The following is a 25,197-nucleotide window of genomic DNA, read 5'->3' as shown; positions in this document are numbered from 1 at the left end:
AAATCATATAATTATAAAAAAAGATGATATAATATTATCTGTAGTGAAATAACAACAATTATGTCTAAAATTAAATTCTATTTTGTTTTGTCTAGATACTTGGTCAATATTATTTAACATGACATCATGAATTACGAGTTCGTTTCTTGGACACGCTACTGGTGGCAGGCAAGGAAATATTGTTGTGAACTAGAAATAGATTTGATCACAAAAGGCAGACCATCTGCAACTTTTCCTGTGTATTTGTGTTGATTACTTTAACTCTTTACTTTTGATAGATGTTGTTTGAGTCCGTGCAGTTAACAAGAATGTCAGGGTTTTTTTTATTATAGAAAACATGATAGGTACAATTTCAAATTAATGTTCCAAATAGTCATATATGTGTTTGATATTTAGTTCAAAGAATGATTAACAACAAATAACTATATATAACAATTAAAAAAAACAAAAACTACAGTTATATTGAATGACACTGAAATGGCATCGATCGTCTAAATATTTATAGACTTCAACAAGCTAGTTGATAATTTACCGCTCGGTAAATCAAGCACCGCTGCTTTTAAAACTCGTACCACTTGCTACTGACGACGACGTTTTACCGTTTGCTAATTTGAACCCCCTTTTACTATAATTGGTTAATTTGAGAACTGATGTTTTACCTATCAGTAACGTGATTACCGATGCTTTAACCAATCTCTAACTCGATTATGATTGTTTATTTCTCTCGATTATTTGAACACCGATGTCTTATCACTCGGCAATTTGAACACCGATATTTTACCACTCGGTTTCTTAAACACTGAGTTTTACCACTCAAATTATGAATATATTTACCAAATTTACGAAAGTATGAATATATTTATAGCTCGCTATATTGAACATCGATGTCATTTACAATCAGTTTCTAATTTATTGAGATGTTGTTTACGCGTTGATTTTGATTTCCAATGTTTTAACCACTTTTCATTTTTTATCGATTGATTTGCCGTTTGAAAAATAAGCGTGACTATCGACGTATCACCTGAAAACGATAATATAGCTATAAATTATTGAAGTTTTGCCATAGTCGGTGTTAAGTCATGTAAAAACTACTGTCTACTGATCGATACCTCTTGTATAAGTCGCTTATTTGAAATTCCAGTTAGTTTATATGATATATGTATAATTAAATTGGTTCTTTGTTTACTTCTGCGTGCTTTTGATCTTCCTTTTTACCTTTAAAAATGTTCATATATAATTCATTCAAATCATCTTGTGGACGTAGTTACTACATTGTTGATAAAAAAGGATGATAAGTTATGTTCAATATATGTACAAGCTAGAATAAGTAAGACTGTTAAAACACATAAATAAGAGTTTTACAGATTAAAAAGTATTTAAAATTTGTCAAAGGACGTCTTTGACTTAGTCGTAGATGACATCTCTGCAATACTCCCAGTTGCATTCCGGTAATCTAGAATAAGAAATTAACATTTAACAATTAACATTTAAAATATCCTGGCCTTTAATTTGTCTTATTGAAAACATTCATGTATGTGTTCATTTCAAAATTCGATAAGAACATGTTAAGGATTTGTTTCAAATTCGCTATTGGTGCACCAAAATGACAGAAGAATGTTCACGATGTATTTTGTTTTCAAATGATTTGATTTCGTATCGTTTGGTTGCACAAGTTTTTCTTAACATAAGCAAGCATAGCATGTTTAGAGACATGCGTTCTTGTTTGAGAATTATAAAATAATTTATAATGCACGGAAAAAATACACAAAGAAAAAAACCACGTTAAAACCATCATTGCGCTTTATAGGGTTTTATAGGGTTTTAATTCGAGGCGTTTCATCCAATCCAAACGACATCTAGACGAAGCTTGGTACCCAGGAAGGGTATATTATAATTAAGTATTTATATAAAAGTTAGAACGTTTTTGTTAAGTTTGAAGCCAGCAAAATTATTACAGCCCAGATTGTTGTAATTTTGTGACGTAGTAATGACAGATCAGTTTTTATTGCACTGAATGTTTTTTAATTGAATATTTAATTTTGTAGCTTATTCTCTGGTTGATTAAGAACTACAATTTTGCAAGAAATAATCTGATGTCTGGGTAATCTTTAAAAACGCATTAAACTTAAGCCGTGACACTTGTAAGTATTTCTACATATGGATACCTAATTACCGACCTGTATCTAAGGAATAATGATGTACATGTACTTACCTTGTAATGCATCAAACATTGAGTCCCGAATGTATTCAAGAACAGTTCTATTTGTGAAGTAGTCTGGAAGGGGACGCCCGTCACTAGATTTCATTTCATGATCCTCGCATTCTTTAGTTTCGGTAGCTAGAAAAGATAGCATTGCCTCATTAACTCTTTACCTGTTGAAAAATTGCAATGGATTTGTACAGAATCCATTATTCGTATTTGTCTATTATCAATTTGAGGATGTCAAGATAAAATATTTAAAGTTGGTAAGTAAACAGTAAAGATCCCGGTCAGACTTCAGAGACGTTCAGACTGGTCTGGCTCTTTACTGTTGACAATCCAGCAGGGTATTGGTTAAAATATACGGCACGTCCTTTTTTGAGTAAGAAAAAATTATTATTAAAAATGATGCACAAGTTGAAATATTGAAATTTTGTTTAGTAAGGCGATTCCAATATCTAAATCGTTTTATTTTTCAACAATTAAAACATGCACGTTTTCCGATACAATGTAAATATTCTCGTAACAATTAATTAACATGGATATCTCTTTTTAAAAGATTTAGATTTAAACATTTACATTTGAAAAAAGATTTTGTCAAAAATAAGTTTTTCAACAATAATGCTCGGCGGGTCAAAATTCTGAAAACATCCTTTTGTATGAAAAATAAAATAGCTACAAATATACGTAAAGATTAACGTTTATAAAAGAATAAAAATTGGTTCATCTCTCACCTGACACAGGCCTCTTTTTTGCACGACCTCCAAACATAAACATGTCCTTCAGTTTGTCCAGCATGAAATCGACAACTTCACCATCTTTGTCAACATATGCTTCAGCATTGATCTCGTCGATCGCCTCGCAAAGTATCGCCATGAACATCGTCATCACAAAGTAAACCATGAACATGACAAACGTGATAAAGTAAATCTTTGCCATGATAGGATCACTCTCTTCGAGTTCTGTAAGAGTGGTTGCCCCAAGTAGACTCAAAAAAAGAGTTTCCAATGTTTTAATTATGTTTTTGTAGGGCTCAAGTTTTGCTCCAAACAGAAGGTAGCCAAAGAAAGCGTAAAAGAAATAGTAGCAAATGAAGAAGATTGCAAACGATAACAAGTCTCTTCCAGCGTTTCTGAATACCTGCACGGTCTTTCTTATCCTTTTATTGTAGCCTAGGGAGTTCATAATTCTGAGAGTGGCCATAAAGCAGAGGATACCAAGAAAAACTACAAATATAAGATTCCAAATTGCAACATGGTAGAAGTTAACAAACGACTTTTTGTCTTTGATGAATAATTCTAAACTGTCATTAATAAACACAATTCTTACAACATACAGAATGACTGCCGTATAGCTAAACAAGATGAAAACCAGGTCGTACACTTGCCAAGGTACAGAGAAGTACGCCTTTCGTTGCTGATACATGTTGATGATTGAAACAACAGTTAAACCTATGAGATATAACAGGAATATGATTTCGCAAGCAAGAGTATATTGACCTGTGGGACCAAGATGTTGATAAACACGAAGAGGAAATATCATCGAATAAGGCAGAGCTCCACCTGTCTCAGGAAACTCAACTAAGAATACCGAGTATACAAAGATATTAGAATTTAAACAATATAGAGTAAACTCAAAGAATATTCCTCTCGTTTGACGGTCAATCCAAAAGTGGTCATATATTTCTTGAACGATAATCTGACTGACGTTTTTGTTAACATTTAGCTCAGCTACGTAACCTCCTCCACCATAAGTAGCGTATATACCAGATATTGGTAAACCCCAAATGTCAAAAGCCGAGGTATACTTCCATGCATTGGACGAGAGACTATAAGTTTCCTCCTTCAGGTTACATGGACCACCTTTCCAGCCTATGCAATAATTATCATCATCCTCTGTCGACTCTGAATACTTTTTCAAGCAGTCTTCTGATTCAATGTATGGGATGGAACACGGCTCTGTTAAAAATATAAAAAAATTGTTTGGAATCAGTTTCATATATATTGAGAGATTGAATGTATTCAATTTCGAAGTTGTTTAAAAGGCTCGAATTACTTTGCAAAAAATTATTTATTTATGCAAATAAGATTTCATTACTGGAAATACTCAACAATTAGCATTTGTCACAATAAGAGCGGTAATATGACATTGATATTTTAATTAAATATTTCAATAAGAGAAATTGGAACAGATAATATGTATTGATTTACGCATCCGAGTTCAAAGCTGCATCGTTATAATTGATGAAGGTACGCAGCATTATTGATTAAACTTGCCATTTTTGCATTATTTAGATTCACCATCTGTAGAAAGCTCTATTTAAGGAAACTTTCTTTCAATATAAAACCAAAAACAAAGCAAAACACACTTTATTTCGTTTGACATGCAAATTAAAAAAGATATGAACGTATCTGAGAAATTAAAAACTCTACAAAAAGTATTATATCTTTATTAATTGTCAGAAGATTGATTATATTGAACGCACTTTTCTTGATTGTTCTCATCTGACGAAGCCGAGGTGGTCCTACTCTAAAATTACTTCCGTCGTTCATGAATTGTCTCACCCTCCACGGTAAGCGTTCTCCCGTGTAATGATTATCAGGAAACAAGTTGACAATAGCCGTGTCGTTCAGCCAGCTAAAGAACTCGTCTATTGTACTGATCTGTAAAATCAATTTCAATTTCAATGATATTTGTCTAATTATATCAAATTCAATATCGTCATGACTATTTAATAAGTAAATAGTAAAATGAGACATGCTGAAATGTCTAATCTGCATATATTTAGTATCTTTACTCGGAAACGCGTGTTATTTTATTCAAATATCAGCATGCCTCAAACCATTATTCATTCTGCGACATGTTCTAAATTAAAGGTTCTTAATTGTTTGAATATTTATAGGCAATCAAGACTAATGTTAAGCTGCCTAAATTGAATCTAAAATGATTTTCTGTTCATTTTAAATAACTGTAAAGGTGCCATTGGACTCAACTAAACACAAATATATAATGATCTTTTTTGTCAAATAAATATTAATGTGTAGTTTCATAATAAGTTATTATTCAAATAACTTTGTGTTTTACGGATGTTTCAAGATTACCATATGCGTTTTAAATCTATCTGTTGATTGCATTTACTCACTGAAGAGAATTGAGGTTGGCTACCAGGTTCCAGAATATTTCCTTTGATTTGTTCATGAAGCAGATAAGACTGGCTGTCGAGGTTGCTATAAGCTATACTAAACAGGATCCACGCATGGAGTATATTTAAGACTATATCACGCAAGGCTTTCCTCATTTGCAATTCCATCTTTCTCAACTCCCGTGCACTATCTAGTTTTTCTTGATCTAGTGGAGGAGCAGGTTTACGTGCACCCCCTGTCAGTGGGGTCAACAATAATTTAGGTCAAAGAAACATAAAGGACAATGACGTACATGAGAATTCATGGTAAGATAAAAATGATAACAGCTACAATAAAATTGTGACCTTTAATTAATTGTTGTTCAACTTGATTTAAGTTTCGAAAATTTATTCAACTTTGAATAATTTGGACTTGACATAATGAAAAACCTACATTTAGAAACGATCGTTATCTATATTTTCTAGATTTCACTATCAAAATATAAAAATTAATACATCAACTGTAAAGAGGTTGGTCAGACTACACTGATGTGGAAATTGGGCTAGGAAATGCTAATCGTTCTCGGTTCCAGCAGATAAACGATAATTCTCAACTTCAAAATGAATAATTACCTTTATTTCTCTCTTATTTGAGTTCGATCTGTTTATTTTTGTTATTCTATTATTTATCTAATTAGAGGACTGTTTGAAAGATTGTATTGATCTTACATACCTGATCTGTTTTTCAATCTAGATGAGTAGTTACGGAGAATATTTTTCCTATCAATATCAGCTTGCGACTGCTTGGCGGACCGGAATAATATCGCAAACGTTAGAGCCATAAATGCCACCTTTTTCAAAATTCAACATCAAAAGAATGTGTTAATCTGTGCGAATTTACTAAAGAATATTCTTATATACATTAATCACACAAAGGATCAAGGAGTCAAAGGATATTTGAAATAGCATGGTTGTCTGTTTAGCAAACAAAATGATAGTGTATCGTCAATTATTCTAGGTTAGCTTCCCTATCTCACTGTTGAACATGAACTTCTGTTTATGTGAGAAGACAATGCAATTCAGAGAAAAATAATAAAATTATTAAAAAAAAAACTCTCTCATAGTTGTAAGTGTTATGATTTTCGGTTTTAACGATTATTTGAAAATGAGCTTACTATTTTTGTAGATATTAATTTCAAAAGAATAAACAAGAAGGCAAATGATGTCCATGAGCAGCAGGATCTTTTCTTACAATGTACAAATAAGCAATTATTGAATGATATATTTAATTGAACCAAAGTAACTAGCCCTTGCCACCGTTATTGAGCCAGTTAAGCCTTCACTTACGAACACTCTAACTAGGCTATATACCGTTGGCTGATCAACTTCAAATTTTATTTTCATATCAATAAAATTAGTAATGGAGAGTTCGAAGAATTGAAACTCGACAAGTCCATTTAAGAAACACTGCAGATAAAGGGTTCATTACAAAACATTACCTTTATGGGATCGAGGCAGAAAACAGATTCAAAGAAGGATAAAATGAAGGTTGTCAACCATTCCTCTGACTTTTGTTTACCCCACTGAGCACTGAACAACAGAAGATAGAATGCACAGATAAACACGGTAACCACAGTTACCAACCACGCAAGATAGTAAAATGTCTCTGGTAACTTAAACCCCTGAAAAAAATTGATACAGATGTGCATATCATTGTTTTGTTCGATTTTACACCAAGAGGAAATAAACCACAAACGGAAAAATGTCTTCAAAAGAACATGTATGTCAAACTTTATCAAGCATGTTCAGGTTTAGAGTTTAGACATTTGTCTTAATCATTCATCAAGGTATTATAGTTTTAATAATCAATATGTAAAATATATCGAGTGTCTTTAAATAGAAACGATATGAAACATATTGGATAGCCTAATATATAATCTATGTTACTTGGACGATAGACAATAGTGTTTTGAACATCTATTAGATAGTTTAATACAAGATGTAAATATCACTTCTACTCAAGTTATGACCATCCTAATACATTACCTACAGTAAAACTTAGGGTCATGGGAAGGTTAAACAGTTTTTTCTTTCAACTATTTTATCCCTTTCCCGAGGAAAAAAAGTATTTAATTTTGATTATTTAATTAAAATATTTATTTATTGGCTCTAGTAACAAATATGGTGGTACCTGATACTTTTAAATTATACACGGTAAAAGTATTCAATATTTTACAAGATCAACCAATATACTTTTAAAAAATTTAAGAGAAATTTAGAAACAGGATGTCGTTTCCGTAAATTTTAGGGATTTTGTGAATTAGGCTCTCGACGTACGAAAATTGTCAAACATGTGTTAAAATGGGTGGGGTAGGGTAACATTTTTATACATATTTCATTAATTTTGAGTAGAAACTATCATTTTGCTTAGGCGGATTGCTAACTGAATGCTAATTTTTGTTTCTTACCAAAATTAAATAGGAAATCATTTTTCATAAGGATGATATTGTAGAACATTCCTAAGGTTCCTTAAATCTGAAAAAGGCCCTTCTAACATGCAAGCTCAAGTTAAAAAAAGTGGCCATAACTCAATTTCCGTACGGTAAAGTATGTTTTAATTTTGCATACAGGTATGTTTAAGGTATATATCTGACCTATGTTGTCAAATTTCTGTCCCTATAAGTGCCTTTTATGGTGGTCATAACTTAAAATATAAAGATATAAAAATATGTACATATAGAAGATACTCGTTATTATGCTCACCTCTATTTTTGGATTTCCCTTCTCTATTAAATGCTTCTCAAGTTCCAAACTTTGAAGTCGTTCCCGCTCGAGCCAGTCATCAAATAGTGGTATCTTATAACGTTTAGATTTCTCCTCTTTTTTCAAGTGTGTTAGATCTACATCTTTATTTTTAGGAGTGACATTAGACTTTTTGAATAAGTATATAACAATAAGAGTCACTGGAGTTACAATTAATGCCGTGATGAAAGAAACGTAGATCTGAAATGAAATGAGCCGTGCCATGACAAAACCAGCATAGTGCGTTTGCGACAAGCGTGGATCCAGACAAGCATGCGCATCCGCGCAGTCTGATCAGGATCCATGATTTTCGCTTACAAACCCTATAATAAAATAAGTAGAGAAACTAAAAACGAACAGCATGGATCTTAACCAGACTGGTCGGAGGCGCATGCTGGTCTAGATCCATGCTGGTCGCAAACCCACAGAAGTAAAATAATATTAACATAAGCATCCGTATGTTTGATCAATGATATTTGTCTAATTATATTGAATTCAATATTGTCATGACTATCTTATAAGTAAATTGTATAACGTAACTTTTCAATCAAATCTGCCAATACTACTATAAAATTGAAACGGTTTTCAATGTAACAAAATGTTGTAATATATTAACATTTCACCTTTTATTCACTGTCAATCTATAAGAAGAAAGCCCTTATAAGCTCAACTGTCGGACCCAATCCTTTTTCAACATATCATTTTTGTATTGTGTACATTATCACTGCTATTATCTGTATATACTTTGATTTTTTTTCGAAATTAACTATGTTAAAACTATATTAAATATTTCACCTGTTGGAGACTAAAGCGGAATGGTCCAACAATAATCTCTGATGGTAAATCATAATTTTCCTGGTTGCTAGACTGGAAATAAACTGCATTTGCTATCATCGACAACATGATGAAAACAAGGGCACAAGATGCTCGTTGAACACGTGTAAAAGTACTCGCCTGTGGCCGATAGGCAACAGAAATCCACATGTGACTCTCTGGAATGATAAACAGAATTTATACAGTTATATGTAAATATAAAGGCGTATACAAAATTTAAGCTGCAAATTATACTACATGTATTGATATCTTTTGCGTTTCTTTAAATTGAATTCGTTTTGAAAGATACTTTTTGATATTATGTTTGAGGACGCTGATGGAGGGGTGCTGGTTTGCAAGGATAATAAATCCGCGAATGAATGCCTCGGGTTTCCTCGTAAGACAGCACAAGCAAAGGCACCATGTCACCTGAGCATTTTTGATGTCACATAATCGTTACAAAGCAAATTGTTTGTTTAGAAGAAACTTATGCATCAACTTTCCGAAAGTATTCATTTATATGTACCTGCTAAATTTTCTTTCGCATTTAGTACAAATCTATTTTTGAAAACATTGTAATTCTCTGATTTGGAAACTGGGAAAACACTTTCCAGGAGTCCGTCGTCTTTTTCTATTGCAAGCCACCGTTCTGCTTGAAACACAAATCTGTAAGAAAGAAATAAAGTTAACATTTCTGTCAATGAATTTTCATTTCAGAATGTTGATGGTAAAAAATTATGACCATGCAAGAAATAGAAATACATAAGAATGAAAAGTAGCATTTATAAAATGATATTCAATATGGTATGCAATTAAAGATGAAAACTGAATGTTGCGTAAACAAAACAGAAGACAATTATATGTTCCCCAAACGTTGACAAACTTTCCCAAATTGTAACTTACGCCTCTTTTAGCTGGACGTCATGGATTTCAATTTTGCTTAGATACCAGGAGGCGTGGTTTCCACTACCCGAGTTATCGTGCCATATACGTAGGTATTCTAGGCCACCCAGACATGCCCTCGTAGCCATAAGGAAGTTCATCACGCTTCCAGTCGGTATTTCCTTGACAATTAAAGAATCATGATAAATGAATTTTACATTTTCACGCAATTATCATTGTTTTAATATAGGAATAATTGGTTAGTGATTGTCAATATATTTGATACAAATGAAACAATTCAACAATTACATACACGTACGTCATGTATTGTAAAACATGGCTGAAATAATAGACACATATTTTATTAGTGTTAGCCATTATAATAAATAATGATCGACACTTTCTGACTTTTGTTGTTGCTTTTATGGACCTTGTCAGAAAGTAAAGGACTTTAGTTCTTTATAACAAATAAAAGTCATGACAGTTTCTGTACGTTTTGATTATATCGACCTCGGCTGACAAAAGGCGCATTAAATTTTACTTTTCCGGTTATGCTAGTGTTTTATTCCTGTCATCTTCTGTTGATCTGACTTACATTTCTCTAACAGTTTCATTCTATAATACACCAATTAACAGCTTAGAATTATTGTTAAAGGATTTCAATAAAATAGAACATCATATTCACATAACGGGATTGTGTATTTTATGACAATGGAGCATACACGTTAAAAAGTTTTTTTTTTAAAAAAATCAATATAATTCTTGTAGGTATTGAATTCATATTTTTTATTGTTAAATAAAGAAGAGGACTCATTTAGTTTACCACGCACATAAATCTTCTTCCCGTGTTTACATGTACATACCATAATTAAAATGGTCATGTACAAGTTTTAAATGTCAAATATAATTGATTTTGTTTCACTGGTTCTTTGTATTTCATTTTTGATTTACAAATTATGCATAAGTACCACGTGATCTATTGAAACCGACATCAGGTAATGATACGCAAATAAACATGGGATGTCGAGGTACACAAATGTATTTATAATGATATGAAGCTAGCGTGCTCTAAGAATACTATAGCCAACACCCTTTATTCAAAAACTCCAAACCATCATGAAGGGCAAGGTACATCAGGGTTGCATTAGTCAGTTAACTAATTATACAAACAAAAATACATAAACAATTCTTACTTTCCTGACACCGTCTGACAAGGCCCGGATTCCTGTATCGATTTCTTCACCACCAATGACAAAACTAACACGTGACCTAGTTCCTGCACCTGCACGCATCCCTGTGAAAACTTTAACAACGTAAAAATAACTGTCTTCCGAAAAATTGTCAGCTAGCGGTGTCACGCCCCACTGAAAATATGTATATTTATAAATTTAGATTTATATACATGTAAATAAATAATCAAAATAGCTTCGCATACAAACTGAATTCCCCTTTGTTATTTCTTTGTTTGCTTTGCACTTTTATTCTGAGAAATTCAATTTATTTGAACAAAATCGGACCACACAGTTTTATGTTACAACAAACTTTATGATACCAAACTTTCCAGACCAACATACAAATGATACAATCCGGTACAAAAGAAAGCTTCGACAGACAGCAGACTAACGTTTTGCAAAATTTAATAAACGGATGGAAATTTATAGGCTCAATATGTCCTAGAATGCTTTTATATTTATTTCACAAAAGCTGTTTTGTTTGTCTGTTTTATAGTTTCAAAACTGTGCTCATTGGTCAAATATCTCAACAATCTTTTGCTTTAGATTTGACAATAAGTGCAGTTGTAGTGATTTAGTTAATGTATATTTTGTATAGAAGTCAAATTTTCTACATTGTTTACATTATGCTACTTTTATGACAAATAACTTCGTTTTCAGTGCTATTGTTTCTGGGTGATAAGCACGTAAATACTCTTTAACTATCATTCAAACGTTTAAAACTCATGTTTACCCCGTCCAAGAAGGAAAATATTCGTTTCAGGCATAATATACCTTATATCTACATTCATGTCCTGCTTATTTATCTGAATATGAGCCGTGTCACGACATAACCAACATAGTGCGTTTGCGACCAGCATAGATCCAGACCAGCCTGCGCAACCGCGCAGTCTGATAAGGATCCATGCTGTTCGCTTACCAACTCTATTACAAGTAGAGAAACTGATAGCGAGCATCATGCATCTTGATCAGACTGCGCGGATGCGCAGGCTGGTCTGGATCCATGCTGGTCGCAAACGCACTATGTTTGTTTTGTCGTGACACGGCTCATATGTACAAATATATTTAAACTGAACACGAACTTTTAACAAGTCCTTCCTGTCTTGCCAACGAGCCCATACAACCACGAGTATATACAATATAATTATAAGGACGAGGACGGCTATAACAGCAGCCTGGTCATGTGCAGAAAACTTCAGGAACACTGTAGTATAGTCGATTGTATTAGGGGCTACATAGAAAGAGTTAGCAAACGTCATTTCTCTCCTCGCAGGACAGTTACAAGTGAATTTGTTTTCATCCGGGTTCCATACACCCTGAGTGAAAGAAGAATCAATAGCAATTATATCAATAGGACGCTTTAAGTGAATTTGTACGTAAAAGAAGGTTTGTTAAACCATGAATAATTATGCTGATAGTATTAAGTATTATATGTGACAATAAACAACGTAAGAATTTATGGATGTTGCTGGTAACTGTGAGATACATGATCCAATATTTACATATCTACAAATGGCAGATAAGAAATGATTCTAACAAAATAACATTTATCATTCCAATGTTTATACTAATTCACTTAGAAATCTATAAACATTTTGTTCAAGAAATATTTTACATAAATATCTAAATGATACATTTCTATTGTTAATTTTTTTATCAATACTTGAGCCGCGTCACGACAAAACCAACATAATACGTTTGCGACCAGCATGGATCCAGACCAGCCTGCGCATCCGCGCAGTCTGATCAGGATCCATGCTGTTCGCTTACCAACTCTATTACAAGAAGAGAAACTAATAGCGAACAGCATGGATCCTGATCAGACTGCGCGGATGCGTAGGCTGGTCTGGATCCATGCTGGTTGCAAACCCATTATGTTGGTTTTGTCATGACGCGGCTCATTTATGGAAAATGTCAGTCGGTTAAACCTATATAATAATAATTGACTATGATTTGCATATTATGAAAAAACATCATCGTTAGATTATTGATCAGACTTTTTTTCCCCGGAATTATTTTAAAAACCCATACTTCAAATATAAGGGAAATAAACTCTGCTCAATTTTGATAACATTTTCATCAGAATTATTTCCTTGACTGTACCTGGCATACATCGCTTTTCCAACTTTCGCTCATTTCGTCCCATACCGTACACGCTGCTGTTGTTGATGCAAGCTTAAATGTTGTCTGCGTCCTGTTTGAGCCTTGAGTGTCCGCTGCACGTCTTTTCCGATTGAGTACATTTTCTTCATTTGTTCCCTCTGACAAAATTAATGAACAAGATGTATTTTTGAAAACCAAAAGACACTTTCGTTCATGCTCTTGCGAGATTTTCAAAGGTCAAATTATTCATGTATACTCCTTAACATAATACATTTCTTAGATACATTGTTAAAAGCTACTGTTTTATTTTTTTAAAGATCTTTTAACTAAATGTTTGAAAATGATTTTGTCATGTGACGAAGATTCATGGAATCAAAGAGATTAGAAAGTAACACTTCAGAGCGATTACATCAATTTATATAGTTACATGTATCTCTATCACATAATCAGTCTACATTTACCTTTAAAAACAGGTTTAACAGCAAAGTTGATGTTTCCTGACACGAAGTTATTTTCTTTCAGCAACGCTGAACTAAATGTAGCTATCCAATCTGGACTTTTGCAGTCGGTAGTTAAAGCGTGGTCAAGTATGGTCACATCTTCCTGTGAAATAATACTATCATATCTTAAAAATCTAATCTATTTTTAAATGAAATAATTCACATACATACGCATTTAATGAACGAATGCCATACAACGCAAAGAGGAAAGCGCACAAGAAAGGCAGACACATTGGAAAAGACTTTTTCACTCAACTGATATTTAAGGACCTGTCTGTTAATTTGAAAAGCTTGTGCAGCAAATACTTAAAGGTCCATTTTGCCCCGGAAATGCTTTCGTTTTTATTTTCCTCAAAATGTTGTTATTATGATGTTCTGTTACAGTTTTCAAAAAGTACTCCTTTGCCAATAACCTGAACCATCTTTTGCTTCTATTAGAAATCAGCTCTGTTATGGCAATAAATATTGCATTCACAAGTGCTTCCTTCTTGTGATAAGCATCTAACATGCCATTAAACAATTTGTGAACGTTATATAACTCATATCTACCCATTCTAAAGAAGACAACAATTGCTAGTTTCTGGGGCATAATGTGTTTACTAACTGACTGACACTCTTAGATATCTTGTCATCATATGTTACGAACATGACTTTTAATGTAAAACAATACATTTACCAAACAATAAAAATAAACATGTACATATACGCATACTGCATATTTGAATATTCAAGTTTATTGTATAATAATGCATCCGGCATTTATACAAATAAGACAAAACTAATGTAATTTACAATATGTTCGAGGGCCTTATACCGAAGGTCAGACAATTAGTTAGCTTAGGTACTACAAACACATTTTTAAAGAAAATCATTAACATTTTTTTACAAAGTGAAAAGAAACAGGGAACTGATTCTTAAGCGTCTTAGTGTAATATATCAATGCTGCATTAAAAGCGTATCGAATAAAATGCACTTAAACAGTACATCAAAGTTAACGTAGACATTAAACAGAAGTATGTCTTCTGACTCTGGTAGAATTCTAATTCTTATGTCGTCGTCGGAACTTCTCGCATTCATCGTGTAGTACATTAACTTAGATGCATCATCGGGATCAGGATTAAAGTTGAAGCTCTGGTATTCTACAGCCGGTATCTGAAATAAAAGTTTGTACTTAAACGCATTTAGTTTTTAGAAATAGATTTATAGCCTGGAAAGATTCAGCTGTAAATAAAATTATTTGCATATTTTGCATATTAATTAGAGTATCAAAATATAATTATTTTAACACAAGTGCAAGTATTTTTTCAAGTATGATTCCAAAGAAAATATAGTAATGACCTATTGATTTACATAATATTCTTGAATTTAAGGAGACATTTTCAATGTGTGTGTTTTATAATGTTCATTACTTTACTTGCAACTCTTTCCTCATTCTTGTATATGCAATAAGATAGACATAAAGGTGTTTCGTTACCTCTTCTGACAATGCAACAGTACCAGTGACCTCTTTTGAGGCATCTATAACCAACCGTTTTTGAGTGGATGTGATATGAGCAAACCGTCCTGTGCTTTCTAAATTCAGAATCGGCATAATATCCGACATCTGTAATGTACATTTTATATTGCTAAAGAACGTGCACACATTCCAAATCTTTGGTTTATGTTATTTCTATTCATTTATCGGTATAAACATTTTGTAAATTTAAACATTTATGCCCAAAAGGCATATATATAAAATAGATGAGGACTCACGTGACCTTTTTTGCATTCAAAGCGAGCATGGCGGACCGTTGAGCCATCGGTAAGTGAATAATTTTAGTGCACTTAGGTGACAAACGTCTCCAGAATCTAAACTATAGTTAGCCAATCATAAACCCAGAAACTTGTTACATATCTCGCACGTTTGTAGTTTTCGAGACCATTGTTTGAAGAGTGTCAAAATTGCTTATGCAGCTTTTAGAAGTTTGACGTAATAAATTGATACCAAAATGAATCGCTGTATTGTTTCTTCATTTAAACACAAAACCTAACGTATTTTTCCAACAATTAAGTCTCGTAGAAGTTCATACTGTAAAACAACTGTATCTTAATTTCAAGTCCTTCAAAGCTATGGTTTGAGTCAATGGCCCATTGGGTAAAAAATTCAAAATCAAGGTCACTGATATTAAGAAACGAATTATACACAAAAATGTGTCAAAATCGGTGTAAAACAGATAAATGGTCAGGCCAGACTACTCTTTTGAATATTGCAATATATATATTAATTTTATAAATTAGAAATATTTGGAGCATACCTTAATATGAGTTCCTATCCCCAAGATGAGATTTTTATAGAAGAATAAAATGCACGGAACATTAAAATCATTTTGTTATATAGCGGTGATATATTGATGACATATACTTATTAAAATGTAAATACCTAATTTTTAAGAAAACAATGTTGTGTTAGTTAAGAAATGATTTTTGTATTTTCTGATCGCAAGATCAGTAAATACATAGCTAACATCCACAGTCTAACACAAAATTTCCTCACAGACGTAACAACGCCAAGTAATTCTCACTCAAAACCGCTTAAAAACCAGCAATTTAAAAGAAAGAATAATTTTTAATGTAGACATTGAACGAATTACAGTGCATTAAAAGTTTACATTAGTCAATAGTATATGAGGTTACAATCACAAATTTCGCGGATGAATATCTTTTTTACCCAATGAAAAATGTTCGACTATTTCCGTAAAGCTTAATCAAGGAACATGCTATTTTTAGCTATGTCGATTACCGAATACTCCAGAGCGTAGTACACAAATAAATCTGACTGTCATATAATATATACATGTTGGACTGTTTTGGCGAGAAGATTTTCGCTAAATTATTTTCATCAGTGTTTAACAACAGGTTTATCGTGAACAAAATACCTCGAAATTAATAAGAATTACAAATACGAAATGAAAATTCTCAATTTTAGAATTACAATATATTTGTTTTTATTCACGCTACATAAGTATTACTTCACTGTGGTGCACAGGTAGCGCGCTCGTTTAGGGTGTGAGAGGCCTAAGGTTAAAATCCTTGTCGAAGCAACAATTTTTTTGAAGTGTCTTTTTTTAGGAAGTTGCCACGATATGCAAGGATAAAGTGTGGCTGTAATAAAAAATGAAAAATGATTTTTGATGCAGCTCTAAGCATGCAAAATTCCATATATATCAATCATGCAGTCGCTGCGTAAGATGAATAATAGTATATAAAAATAAACTTATACATGAAAGATCAGAAAATACCACAGAGCATGCAGCCCTTTGATTATATCTCCCTGCCTGACTTTTCACTTAATCCCTTAAGGCCAAACGAAATTTGTCTCTCGTTCGTCAGCTTGTTTTGTAGTATTTAAAACGTCCCAATAGAACCCACCCGTAAAATATCTCAGGTCATAAAAAATTAAATGATTTTTTTCTACTGCAAAATAATTTGATAAAAATTTGAAAAAAAGCTATGTTTTACTGCGGATTATCGAATTTATTGAGTTTAGCAAGGTTTAAGATTCCGTTAGTGGTTTAAAAATGGCACCAATGTATATAAAGATCGATTCACTTTGTTGAGTTCAGCTTGACAAAACAAAATGGCAACTTGAAGCAACCATGGTATGAGTGGTCACTCACGTGTTAAGATCAGTGTCCCATCTGAGTTTATTTTAGTTGTACAATGCTTATTAATTTAAGTACATTCGTGATAATCGTAAACAGAATACACCTTTAAAGTGTTTTAAAAAGAAAAAAAAAAGAGACGAATTCGCAAAATTTTCGTAACTTTGAAGTTATTTGACACCAAGCGTAAAACAATATTTTGTTCCCATGTTGCTTACGATCCGTAAAATGCTCATTTAGCTTACTTTGCTTCAGCATGAAACACTTGGATGCTTCTTATCTTTCGACAAGATTTTGATGGACTTTTACAATAAAATATGCTAAAATTGGTTGCTTGGTTTTAGTAAAAAAGCACATTTTATTCATTTATTGTTTAACCAATTTATTGTCATCGCGTGGAGATTACTAAGGCTGCATATGCATTATTGATACAAATCAAACACTCTTTAAACATTTTTCTGTCCACAGATCTTAATACGCACAAAAACGTATTAACGTATCCATATTTTAAGAATTTTACTGCCCATACAATACACTAGGTTTTGTTGCGATTCCGAGAAAGTCTGTCACTTAAATGAATCAAAATAATGGACTTCTGGAGGCTAAGCAGTCCTCATTTTTATACAAAATCACGCGATTCAATAGTGTGTAAAGTCTGAAATCTAGGGCACTAAATGGCCGTGCATCTTAGTCATAGTTTTAAGATGTAAACATATTATATTGCATAAGGATGCTATATCAACTAAGGTACTGTTTTTCATTTTTTTTTCAAAATCATCACTTTCATTATACATACATGTTTTATTGAAATATCATCAAAATAACCTACCAAAATTCTGGCCTTTCCGTTAATTTCAGCCAGACCTGGTACACTCACGTTCAGACTGGTTAGTGTAAGCACTTTTGTAGCAAGAATTTGTGCATTATCTGTTGTCATAGCTACAGTCATTGTTGAATTTTCGCCATCGCCAACAATTACAAGTGAACCATCACTTAAAGCATAGTTGTTCAACAAGTCGTTTTCATACATTTTCTTCAGTCCGTTTACCTTACGAATCTGTCAAAATACAATGTCGACCTTTTACGTGCTGAATTGAAATGAATTGCATTAAAACTTTACTTGTGCGAATTATCCAGACTGTTTTTCACATTTGTGATGATAAGAAACATATTGCGATTTAAACTAAAATAATATAAAATACTTTCGTGTTGAAGATTTAACATGCTGCAGTCGGTGCTAAGGGGCCTAAGAGAGGTTGCACTTAAAAATCATCTCTCATAATCATATTCAATCAAACCGAGTCTGCATTTTCCGTACGAATCGTTTGTTTCTGTTTTGTTAATTCCCAGGAATCACCCCTACTCTTGATTTTAGATAAAAATATTTGTATTATTGTAATACTGGTATATTATTCAATTTTGAAATCATGATTGTTTCTTTGATACTTTTTAACTTTGTATAACTGATATAAATATCAGGGTACTTCTCCTTTTTGTCTGTCTCAAAATCGCTCAAAATCTTATATGGATAAACTTTATTTCTGTTATATACTTAAAGGAGCATTATTTATTTGCTTAAAGGAACATTATGCCTCTAAAATTAATACTTTTTTCCCTTAAGAAATGGCATAAATCAGTTTTTATAACATTTAGATAATTATTTGAGAGCATGTTAGAGACTTTTCACCTTAAGAATGTAGCATTAAATGTGGAATTATTTGTCATTTTAGTAGCAAAATATGAACAAAGTCCATGCAGTATTTTGACTTCCATACAAAAAAATGTAAAATTACTATAAGCAAAAAGACAACAGAAGCAAAAGATGGTTCAGTTAATTGGCCAATGAAAAACATTTTTGAAACTACATGTTTAACAGGACAACAAAAAAGAAGGTTTTTCATAAAGAAAAATATAAGCATTTCTGGAGCATAATGGGCCTTTAATACGTTATAACCCAGACAACAAAGCTACATATAAAGTGAAATAATGATTTAGAAATGTTTTTACCAAAACACAAAATAAAACATTAATTTAATTTGTTTTACACTTACTTGTGGAATCTTAGCAGAAACAACATAGGCAATATGCTTTTGATTCATTGAGTTGAAGAAAACCCTTTCATCTTCCGTGAAATCAGCCTGCTCTTTAACATTTAACAAATCAGAAGATACGAATATCTGTAAGTCATCGCCAAGTTGTCTTAAATCAACCAATGAAAATCCAGTGTGCATAAACTCAGCTATGTCGGGAACAACAAGCATGGATATTGTCTGAATCATCACGGAAGTCTCTGAAGAGTAATGTGTTTACATTGCTGAACAATATAGTTCTATATTCTATTTGAAAAAAAGAAGAACACATGTCCTTGTAATGGCAACATATTCTGTAGATAACTTTGCATCGTGTAAAATATATCCTTTCCGTTGCCCTAAACATTTTGCTTAGGTGTTGTATTTATCAAACGAATTCCTAAAACATGTATAGTAAAAAGATTGAAATTCATAACGCTTGAAAATGTCAATCTCTTACTTTTCTTACTATCCCTTAGTATACAGGGATGTGTTTTAAATTTCTTAAAGCTATGGCAGGGTTAACGTTTTCATATGCTAAACTAACGTACAGAATACCTTGGCGTTGCCAGAAAATGTTTAATAAAATTATTATTTTTACAATCTCCCTCTGGCGCCGATTATTGATACATTTATATGGGGTGTACGTAGCCGAGTTGTGTTTAGGACGTTGACTTCAAACTATTTGTGTCTTACTGTTGCGTTTTCAAATCCTGAATTCTTTCATTTGAGAAAGCAATCATCTAACTTAAGGAACGTCGTTAGTTTAACCCAGGTGCCTGCTCTTGCCTGAAATAATGCACAGAGGGGCACCTGAGGACTTTCTCCACCATTAAACTAGAAAGTTGCCATTTAATCATAACATTTTCAGTGTAACTTAAACCCGCCAGAAGGTCTCTGAGCATATGACAGATACTGCCTTAATAAGTACGATGTGTGCAAATCTATCTTAACAGCTCGCTTTATGCCCAGCAATTGTACACAGCCTTAATTGATGCATACGGTTGCAGGCACGCACACACATCATAAAATTGGATAAAGTGTTTAACATAGATCATAAAGTTTGCCTTACCTTCCTCTAGCTTTCTTGCTGTAGGATCATCATTATCAAGATTCCTCATTGACGTGATGATATTTTCAGCGATAGCAAGAATCTCATTCTGTCATAAACATGCACATATCATTATCTTCACATATCTTCATTTATGTTTACTTTTATTATATTGTTAAATTAATGTTAAGATGAAGCATGTATGAAAAGATTTATATAAAAGATGATGTAATTGAACAAAATTGAAGTCTTTGTTCTTTTATGCAATATATAACAATGGTAGAAATATTATGCTGCTAATAATTGATTTAGACTTTTAAAATAATAAATGTATTATGTAGAGAATGTTTGAAACCTTAATATAGATAAAAAAGAACATTGATTTAAAACAACAACATTAAGAAGCGCCGCAATGCGACGAAATCCAGGTTTTCAACGACCAAGTTTTGCTGTAACAGCAATCAATATGTCAAAGTGCACTGAAGTTATTGAGTAGAAGCTGGAAATTCTATTGTGAGCAAACGACATTGATCTTGCTCCCAGATATCTGAGTGGCAATCAAAAGCTGCCACACAGCAAGTTTGGTGTCAAAAAGTCAAAGCAAACTCAAGGTATATAACGTGAAAACTGAATACATTAACCTTGATCATATACACCTGGGTAGCAATCCAAAGCTGCTTCTTGATATAAGCTACCCATACATCAAGTTTGAAGTCAATAGGCCAAAGCAAACTCAAGTTATTGAGCTGAAACTGAATTTTGACTTTGACCTTGACAACGGACACCTGGGTAGCAATCCCAATAACAATCACCAAGTTTAGTGTCAATAGGCCAAAGGAAACTCAAGTTATTGAGCGGAAACCAAAAGTTGACGCCCGTCCACCCGCCGACTTCGGCATTACAATAACCCGGATTTCGTTGAAAACCTGGTTAAAAATTTATTAACGTAAATGGCAAAGCAAATGCTGAAAGTAAAGTATTTGTATAGCCTTTTTAATAGAGAGAGATAAGTGTTCTTGTATAAAATGTGCAAATAGGTGACTTATCAAAACTTCTAACGTACTAATTACTACAACTGCACCAATTCATCATAAGTGCTACGTTAAACATTTGTTTATCTTACCGTAGTTTCATTTGCAACATTTTCCTCTGGACCATTTGAGATTTGTATAATAGCTGATACAAGTTGTCGGTTACTATAGATATCCCGTGCTTCACTTTGATTCAATTTTTCCATAACGGATTTAATCGTTTGAACCAGAAACTGGTTTGTCTTAAAATATATGAAGGCAACAAACGGGTTGTATGCAATATATAAATGTTCCCACACAATTTTAAAAAAAAACTGTGAAGAAAAATGTTTTCCTTATAAACGTGTGAGCTTAACTGCAGAATCTGTTTGTATCTATATAATGCTAAAATGATTTTGTGTAAGCCTAAGGATTATCTTATCGCGGACTTGCATTTTTAACAGTTGGAACTATATTGTTAAATGGTTCATAATTTTGAACTCACGTTTTCTCTTTGCGCCAAAGATAGTTTTGAAATACAATTTAAAAATACAAGTAAGTTGTTTGAAAAGTTTGAAGTAAGTTTTCTAGATTTCTATTATGTAGTTTGATTGCTAAGAACATTTAATCTTAAACATATTTATTATTTTATTATCATCTGTGCATTTATTCTGTGACTAATTGTTGTTACTTATTTCAAAAAAATCCAAGATTCACCATAATGAGGTGATCACACTTTTGACAAGTCTGACGATATAGAAAAACACTTAAATGTTACTATTTACCTCCTGTAATTTAAGAACTAGTGGATTAGCCACAGGTTCCCCGAATTCTGTCATTGCATCTTTAACTAACGACGAGGTGCCATCCGCATGAAAATCAGAGAAGAAACCGTTCTTTCCACGTAATTGATATGACACGGAAGACGCAGATCGCTCAACCTGAAATTAGATATACAAAATCTGATTTATATCAGAGAACAAACTTCTTTCCACGCAAATGATAAGACACGGAAGACGGTGATCGTTTGACAAGAAAGTAGAAATTGACGATACAAAATTTGATTAAAACTTTTGTTTGTCATCTTTTGAATTGTTTGCTTGTTTAAAGATTACAGATAAACTGAGTTAAACAACCCGAGTCTGCACTATTAACCTTCAATTATTATTCATATCTTTCCGAAGAATATTCCTTTTTGCAGATTTATAAGTATTTGTATTATTGTAAGTGTTTATAATCATAACATATTTGAAAGCGATTAGTCTTTTTAAAAGAAATGACACTCATTTTGAGACTCTTTTAGGATTATGATAACCATGTGTATGCCTGTATACATTATTAAAAGTCTAAACTAGATGATACTTACTTTGATAGATATAACTGAAGCAATTGAAGATACAATATCTGCAGTGCCTTGAAAATCATTCAAGCTACTGTATTGAAGTAAAATTTCTTTATTGTCCTCCATTAATTTATCTATCAAAACACTTTCATTTGATGATGTGACAACCGCTGGAAGTGGATTAGTCACCTGAAACGGGATATTCTGCATAATTGCATGCTGTGCTTTTGATATTCAAATTTGTCTAAGTATAAATACAATGTTATTTTATAATATCTAAAGGTAAAGACAAACCAAATGCCCTTATATTTTAGGATTATATACACATTCTATAACAGAAAAATAACTTGTACACAAATATACAAAAACATATGATCAAACAAATATTCAAACACTTATCTTGTGCAAGTGATTCACTCAAAATTTGATTTTCTTTTATAAAAAATAAACATACGGAAATATCAAAGTCGACAATTGCTGAGGGTTCAGTTAATGAATCTAATATATGCACTTCTAAACGTGTGTAATCTATTTCTTCACTAGGAAGCCTTTCAAGTTGAAAACACTGGTCTACATTGCCTGAAATATGAAAACAATGAAAGCTTTAAGTTTGCGACTATAATTCTTTTAATTATGAAAAATAATTCTTGCATATAATAACTTAAGAAGGAACAAGTATATTAAAACAGTGTACTACCTGTGAATTTTATAACAAGATATTTCATCACACATATATACCTGTCGGTGTTCTCGCTATTCCTGGTATATTGGATATCACATTTCCGCCACTGTCGAGAAATCTTTGTATAGCCACGTATTTCAACGCACCACCTTTATCATTGTCGGGGTCCCGATCCTCGTTAACTCCCTCATCTTTCCAGTTTGAACAATTGAAGCATATGATTGTCACGCCTGCAATAGCTAAAAAAAACAATAAAATCCTTAATAATTGTTAATTTAGATCACATAATATCACTATTTTCATACAGAAAAACACTGAGAGAATCGATTTCATATTTCATTTCAGATATAACCATTTAATTCAAGCAATTGATAAGCTTATTTAATAATTGACATAAAGTTAGCAAATATCATAATTACACGATAAACACGACATGATTGCAAAAGCAAATTGTTGGTTCTAGAATGTTTTCCACCGATCTCTAAATGTATACATAGAAAATCATATATTAGATAATCAAGTGTAGTAAATTTCTTAGACAAATCTTTCTTTCAACATTTTAATATATTGACAATACGATCGGGAAACCGTGCCATTGTTTTTTTTTAATTAAAATTAAATAAACTACATTAATCTTCAAACAATTTTATTCCATACACATTCATTGTTCCTTCTGTAAAAGCTGAAATTATTGAAATTATTTTTACGGACGAAGTCTTTCTGTAACATTAACAGAGAAGAACTGAATATAAGTCGGATTTTCATTGGTCATTTAAAATTTACAAACTTTAATTAGGGAATCTCATCGGCTATTCTTAAGTTTGTATATTAATCTAAGGAATATGCATATTATAAAATGATCTAAATGAGCATCGGAAACAAACTTTCTGGTTAAATATGTTTGTGAATTTCCTCCAAATAAACATTTTATACTGCTTTAAAATTAATTTTCATTTATTCTTTAGGGAATACCTTATTCAACACAAGAATTTAACGAGTTATGAAGCGAAATTATTTTTTTTGTTTATCCAAAATGACGCAACTACGAATAACGTACACGATCCTGGAAACACAATGTACAAACAAAAGGCACAACATAATAAGAAAAACATGCCTGGTTCACTAAGAAGATCATGTTGAGGTATTTATGATAAATGATATGATTACTGATGTGTTCAACAAATATAAATGAAAAAAAATCGGTGTAATTTTGCATATTAACCCTTTCCCTCATGAGCATATCGTGAATGGCCGTTTTCATTGAAAAGTCTCCTGTTACAAGTTTAAACTGCTATGAAACTATGAAAATACTTCAATACTAATCAAACTTGGCACAATTTCCTATTACCATGGCAACGACGAGACATCCCAAAATTGCCAAAAAAACACTATTTTCCATCAAAATATAGATTTCAAAGTGCTGCAACTTCTAAATGGATTGAGATAGAGTCAAAGGCTTTTCAGCGTTGTTTACACATTACTTTATAATCGGCCTGGGGTCATTTTAGCCTCTCACAACTCCACAATTTTCTTGGCGATTAGGGGGGCCCCAAACAGAAGGGGTCACATCCCCTATAGGCAACCCCCTGATGTACCTTTTTGATAGGGGCGGCGCCTAACAAGTGATCACTTTTCAAGCAACATTTCCCTAACCAAAAGCAGTGTTTGGGGTCTAAATATTTTTCACTGTTTGAGCCCCCACCCCCCCCCCCAAAGGGGGGGGGGTCGAAAAGCCGTCAGAAAACGTCT

The 25,197-nt window shown here is 32.6% G+C and overlaps 1 protein-coding gene across 1 annotated transcript; it reads right to left on the bottom strand.

Moving 5' to 3' along the window:
• Positions 1-497: 497 nt before the first annotated feature.
• Positions 498-24,044, bottom strand: LOC132733964 (polycystin-1-like protein 2). The gene is made up of 26 exons (XM_060720661.1): positions 24,026-24,044; positions 23,505-23,687; positions 23,221-23,345; positions 22,791-22,955; positions 22,210-22,365; positions 21,538-21,687; positions 20,436-20,523; positions 19,346-19,584; positions 18,124-18,351; positions 15,128-15,256; positions 14,638-14,805; positions 13,615-13,756; positions 13,154-13,311; positions 12,133-12,366; positions 11,012-11,182; positions 9,840-10,000; positions 9,463-9,602; positions 8,919-9,115; positions 8,085-8,324; positions 6,821-7,003; positions 6,055-6,172; positions 5,343-5,578; positions 4,686-4,863; positions 2,935-4,158; positions 2,213-2,338; positions 498-1,453 (listed from the first exon to the last, which is right to left on the bottom strand). The coding sequence occupies exons 1-26, from the start codon at positions 24,042-24,044 to the stop codon at positions 1,377-1,379; spliced, it is 5,235 nt and encodes a 1,744-aa protein (XP_060576644.1). The 3' UTR covers positions 498-1,376.
• Between the last annotated feature and the right edge of the window lie 1,153 nt (positions 24,045-25,197).

This window comes from Ruditapes philippinarum, unplaced genomic scaffold (genome assembly GCF_026571515.1).
Source record: "Ruditapes philippinarum isolate M1 unplaced genomic scaffold, ASM2657151v2 ctg36_1_1_1_1, whole genome shotgun sequence".
Classification (NCBI taxonomy): Eukaryota; Metazoa; Mollusca; class Bivalvia; order Venerida; family Veneridae; genus Ruditapes; species Ruditapes philippinarum.
The sequence above is the reverse complement of the archived record's forward strand: the minus strand, read 5'-3'. Positions and strand labels throughout refer to the sequence as shown.

Coding starts and splice junctions, on each gene's coding strand:
- LOC132733964 (XM_060720661.1), bottom strand. Junction 18,352..19,345: donor TTTCTGCTAAGATTCCACAA/GTAAGTGTAAAA, acceptor GTATTTTGACAG/ATTCGTAAGGTAAACGGACT. Junction 12,367..13,153: donor GGAAAAGCGATGTATGCCAG/GTACAGTCAAGG, acceptor TCTTTCACTCAG/GGTGTATGGAACCCGGATGA.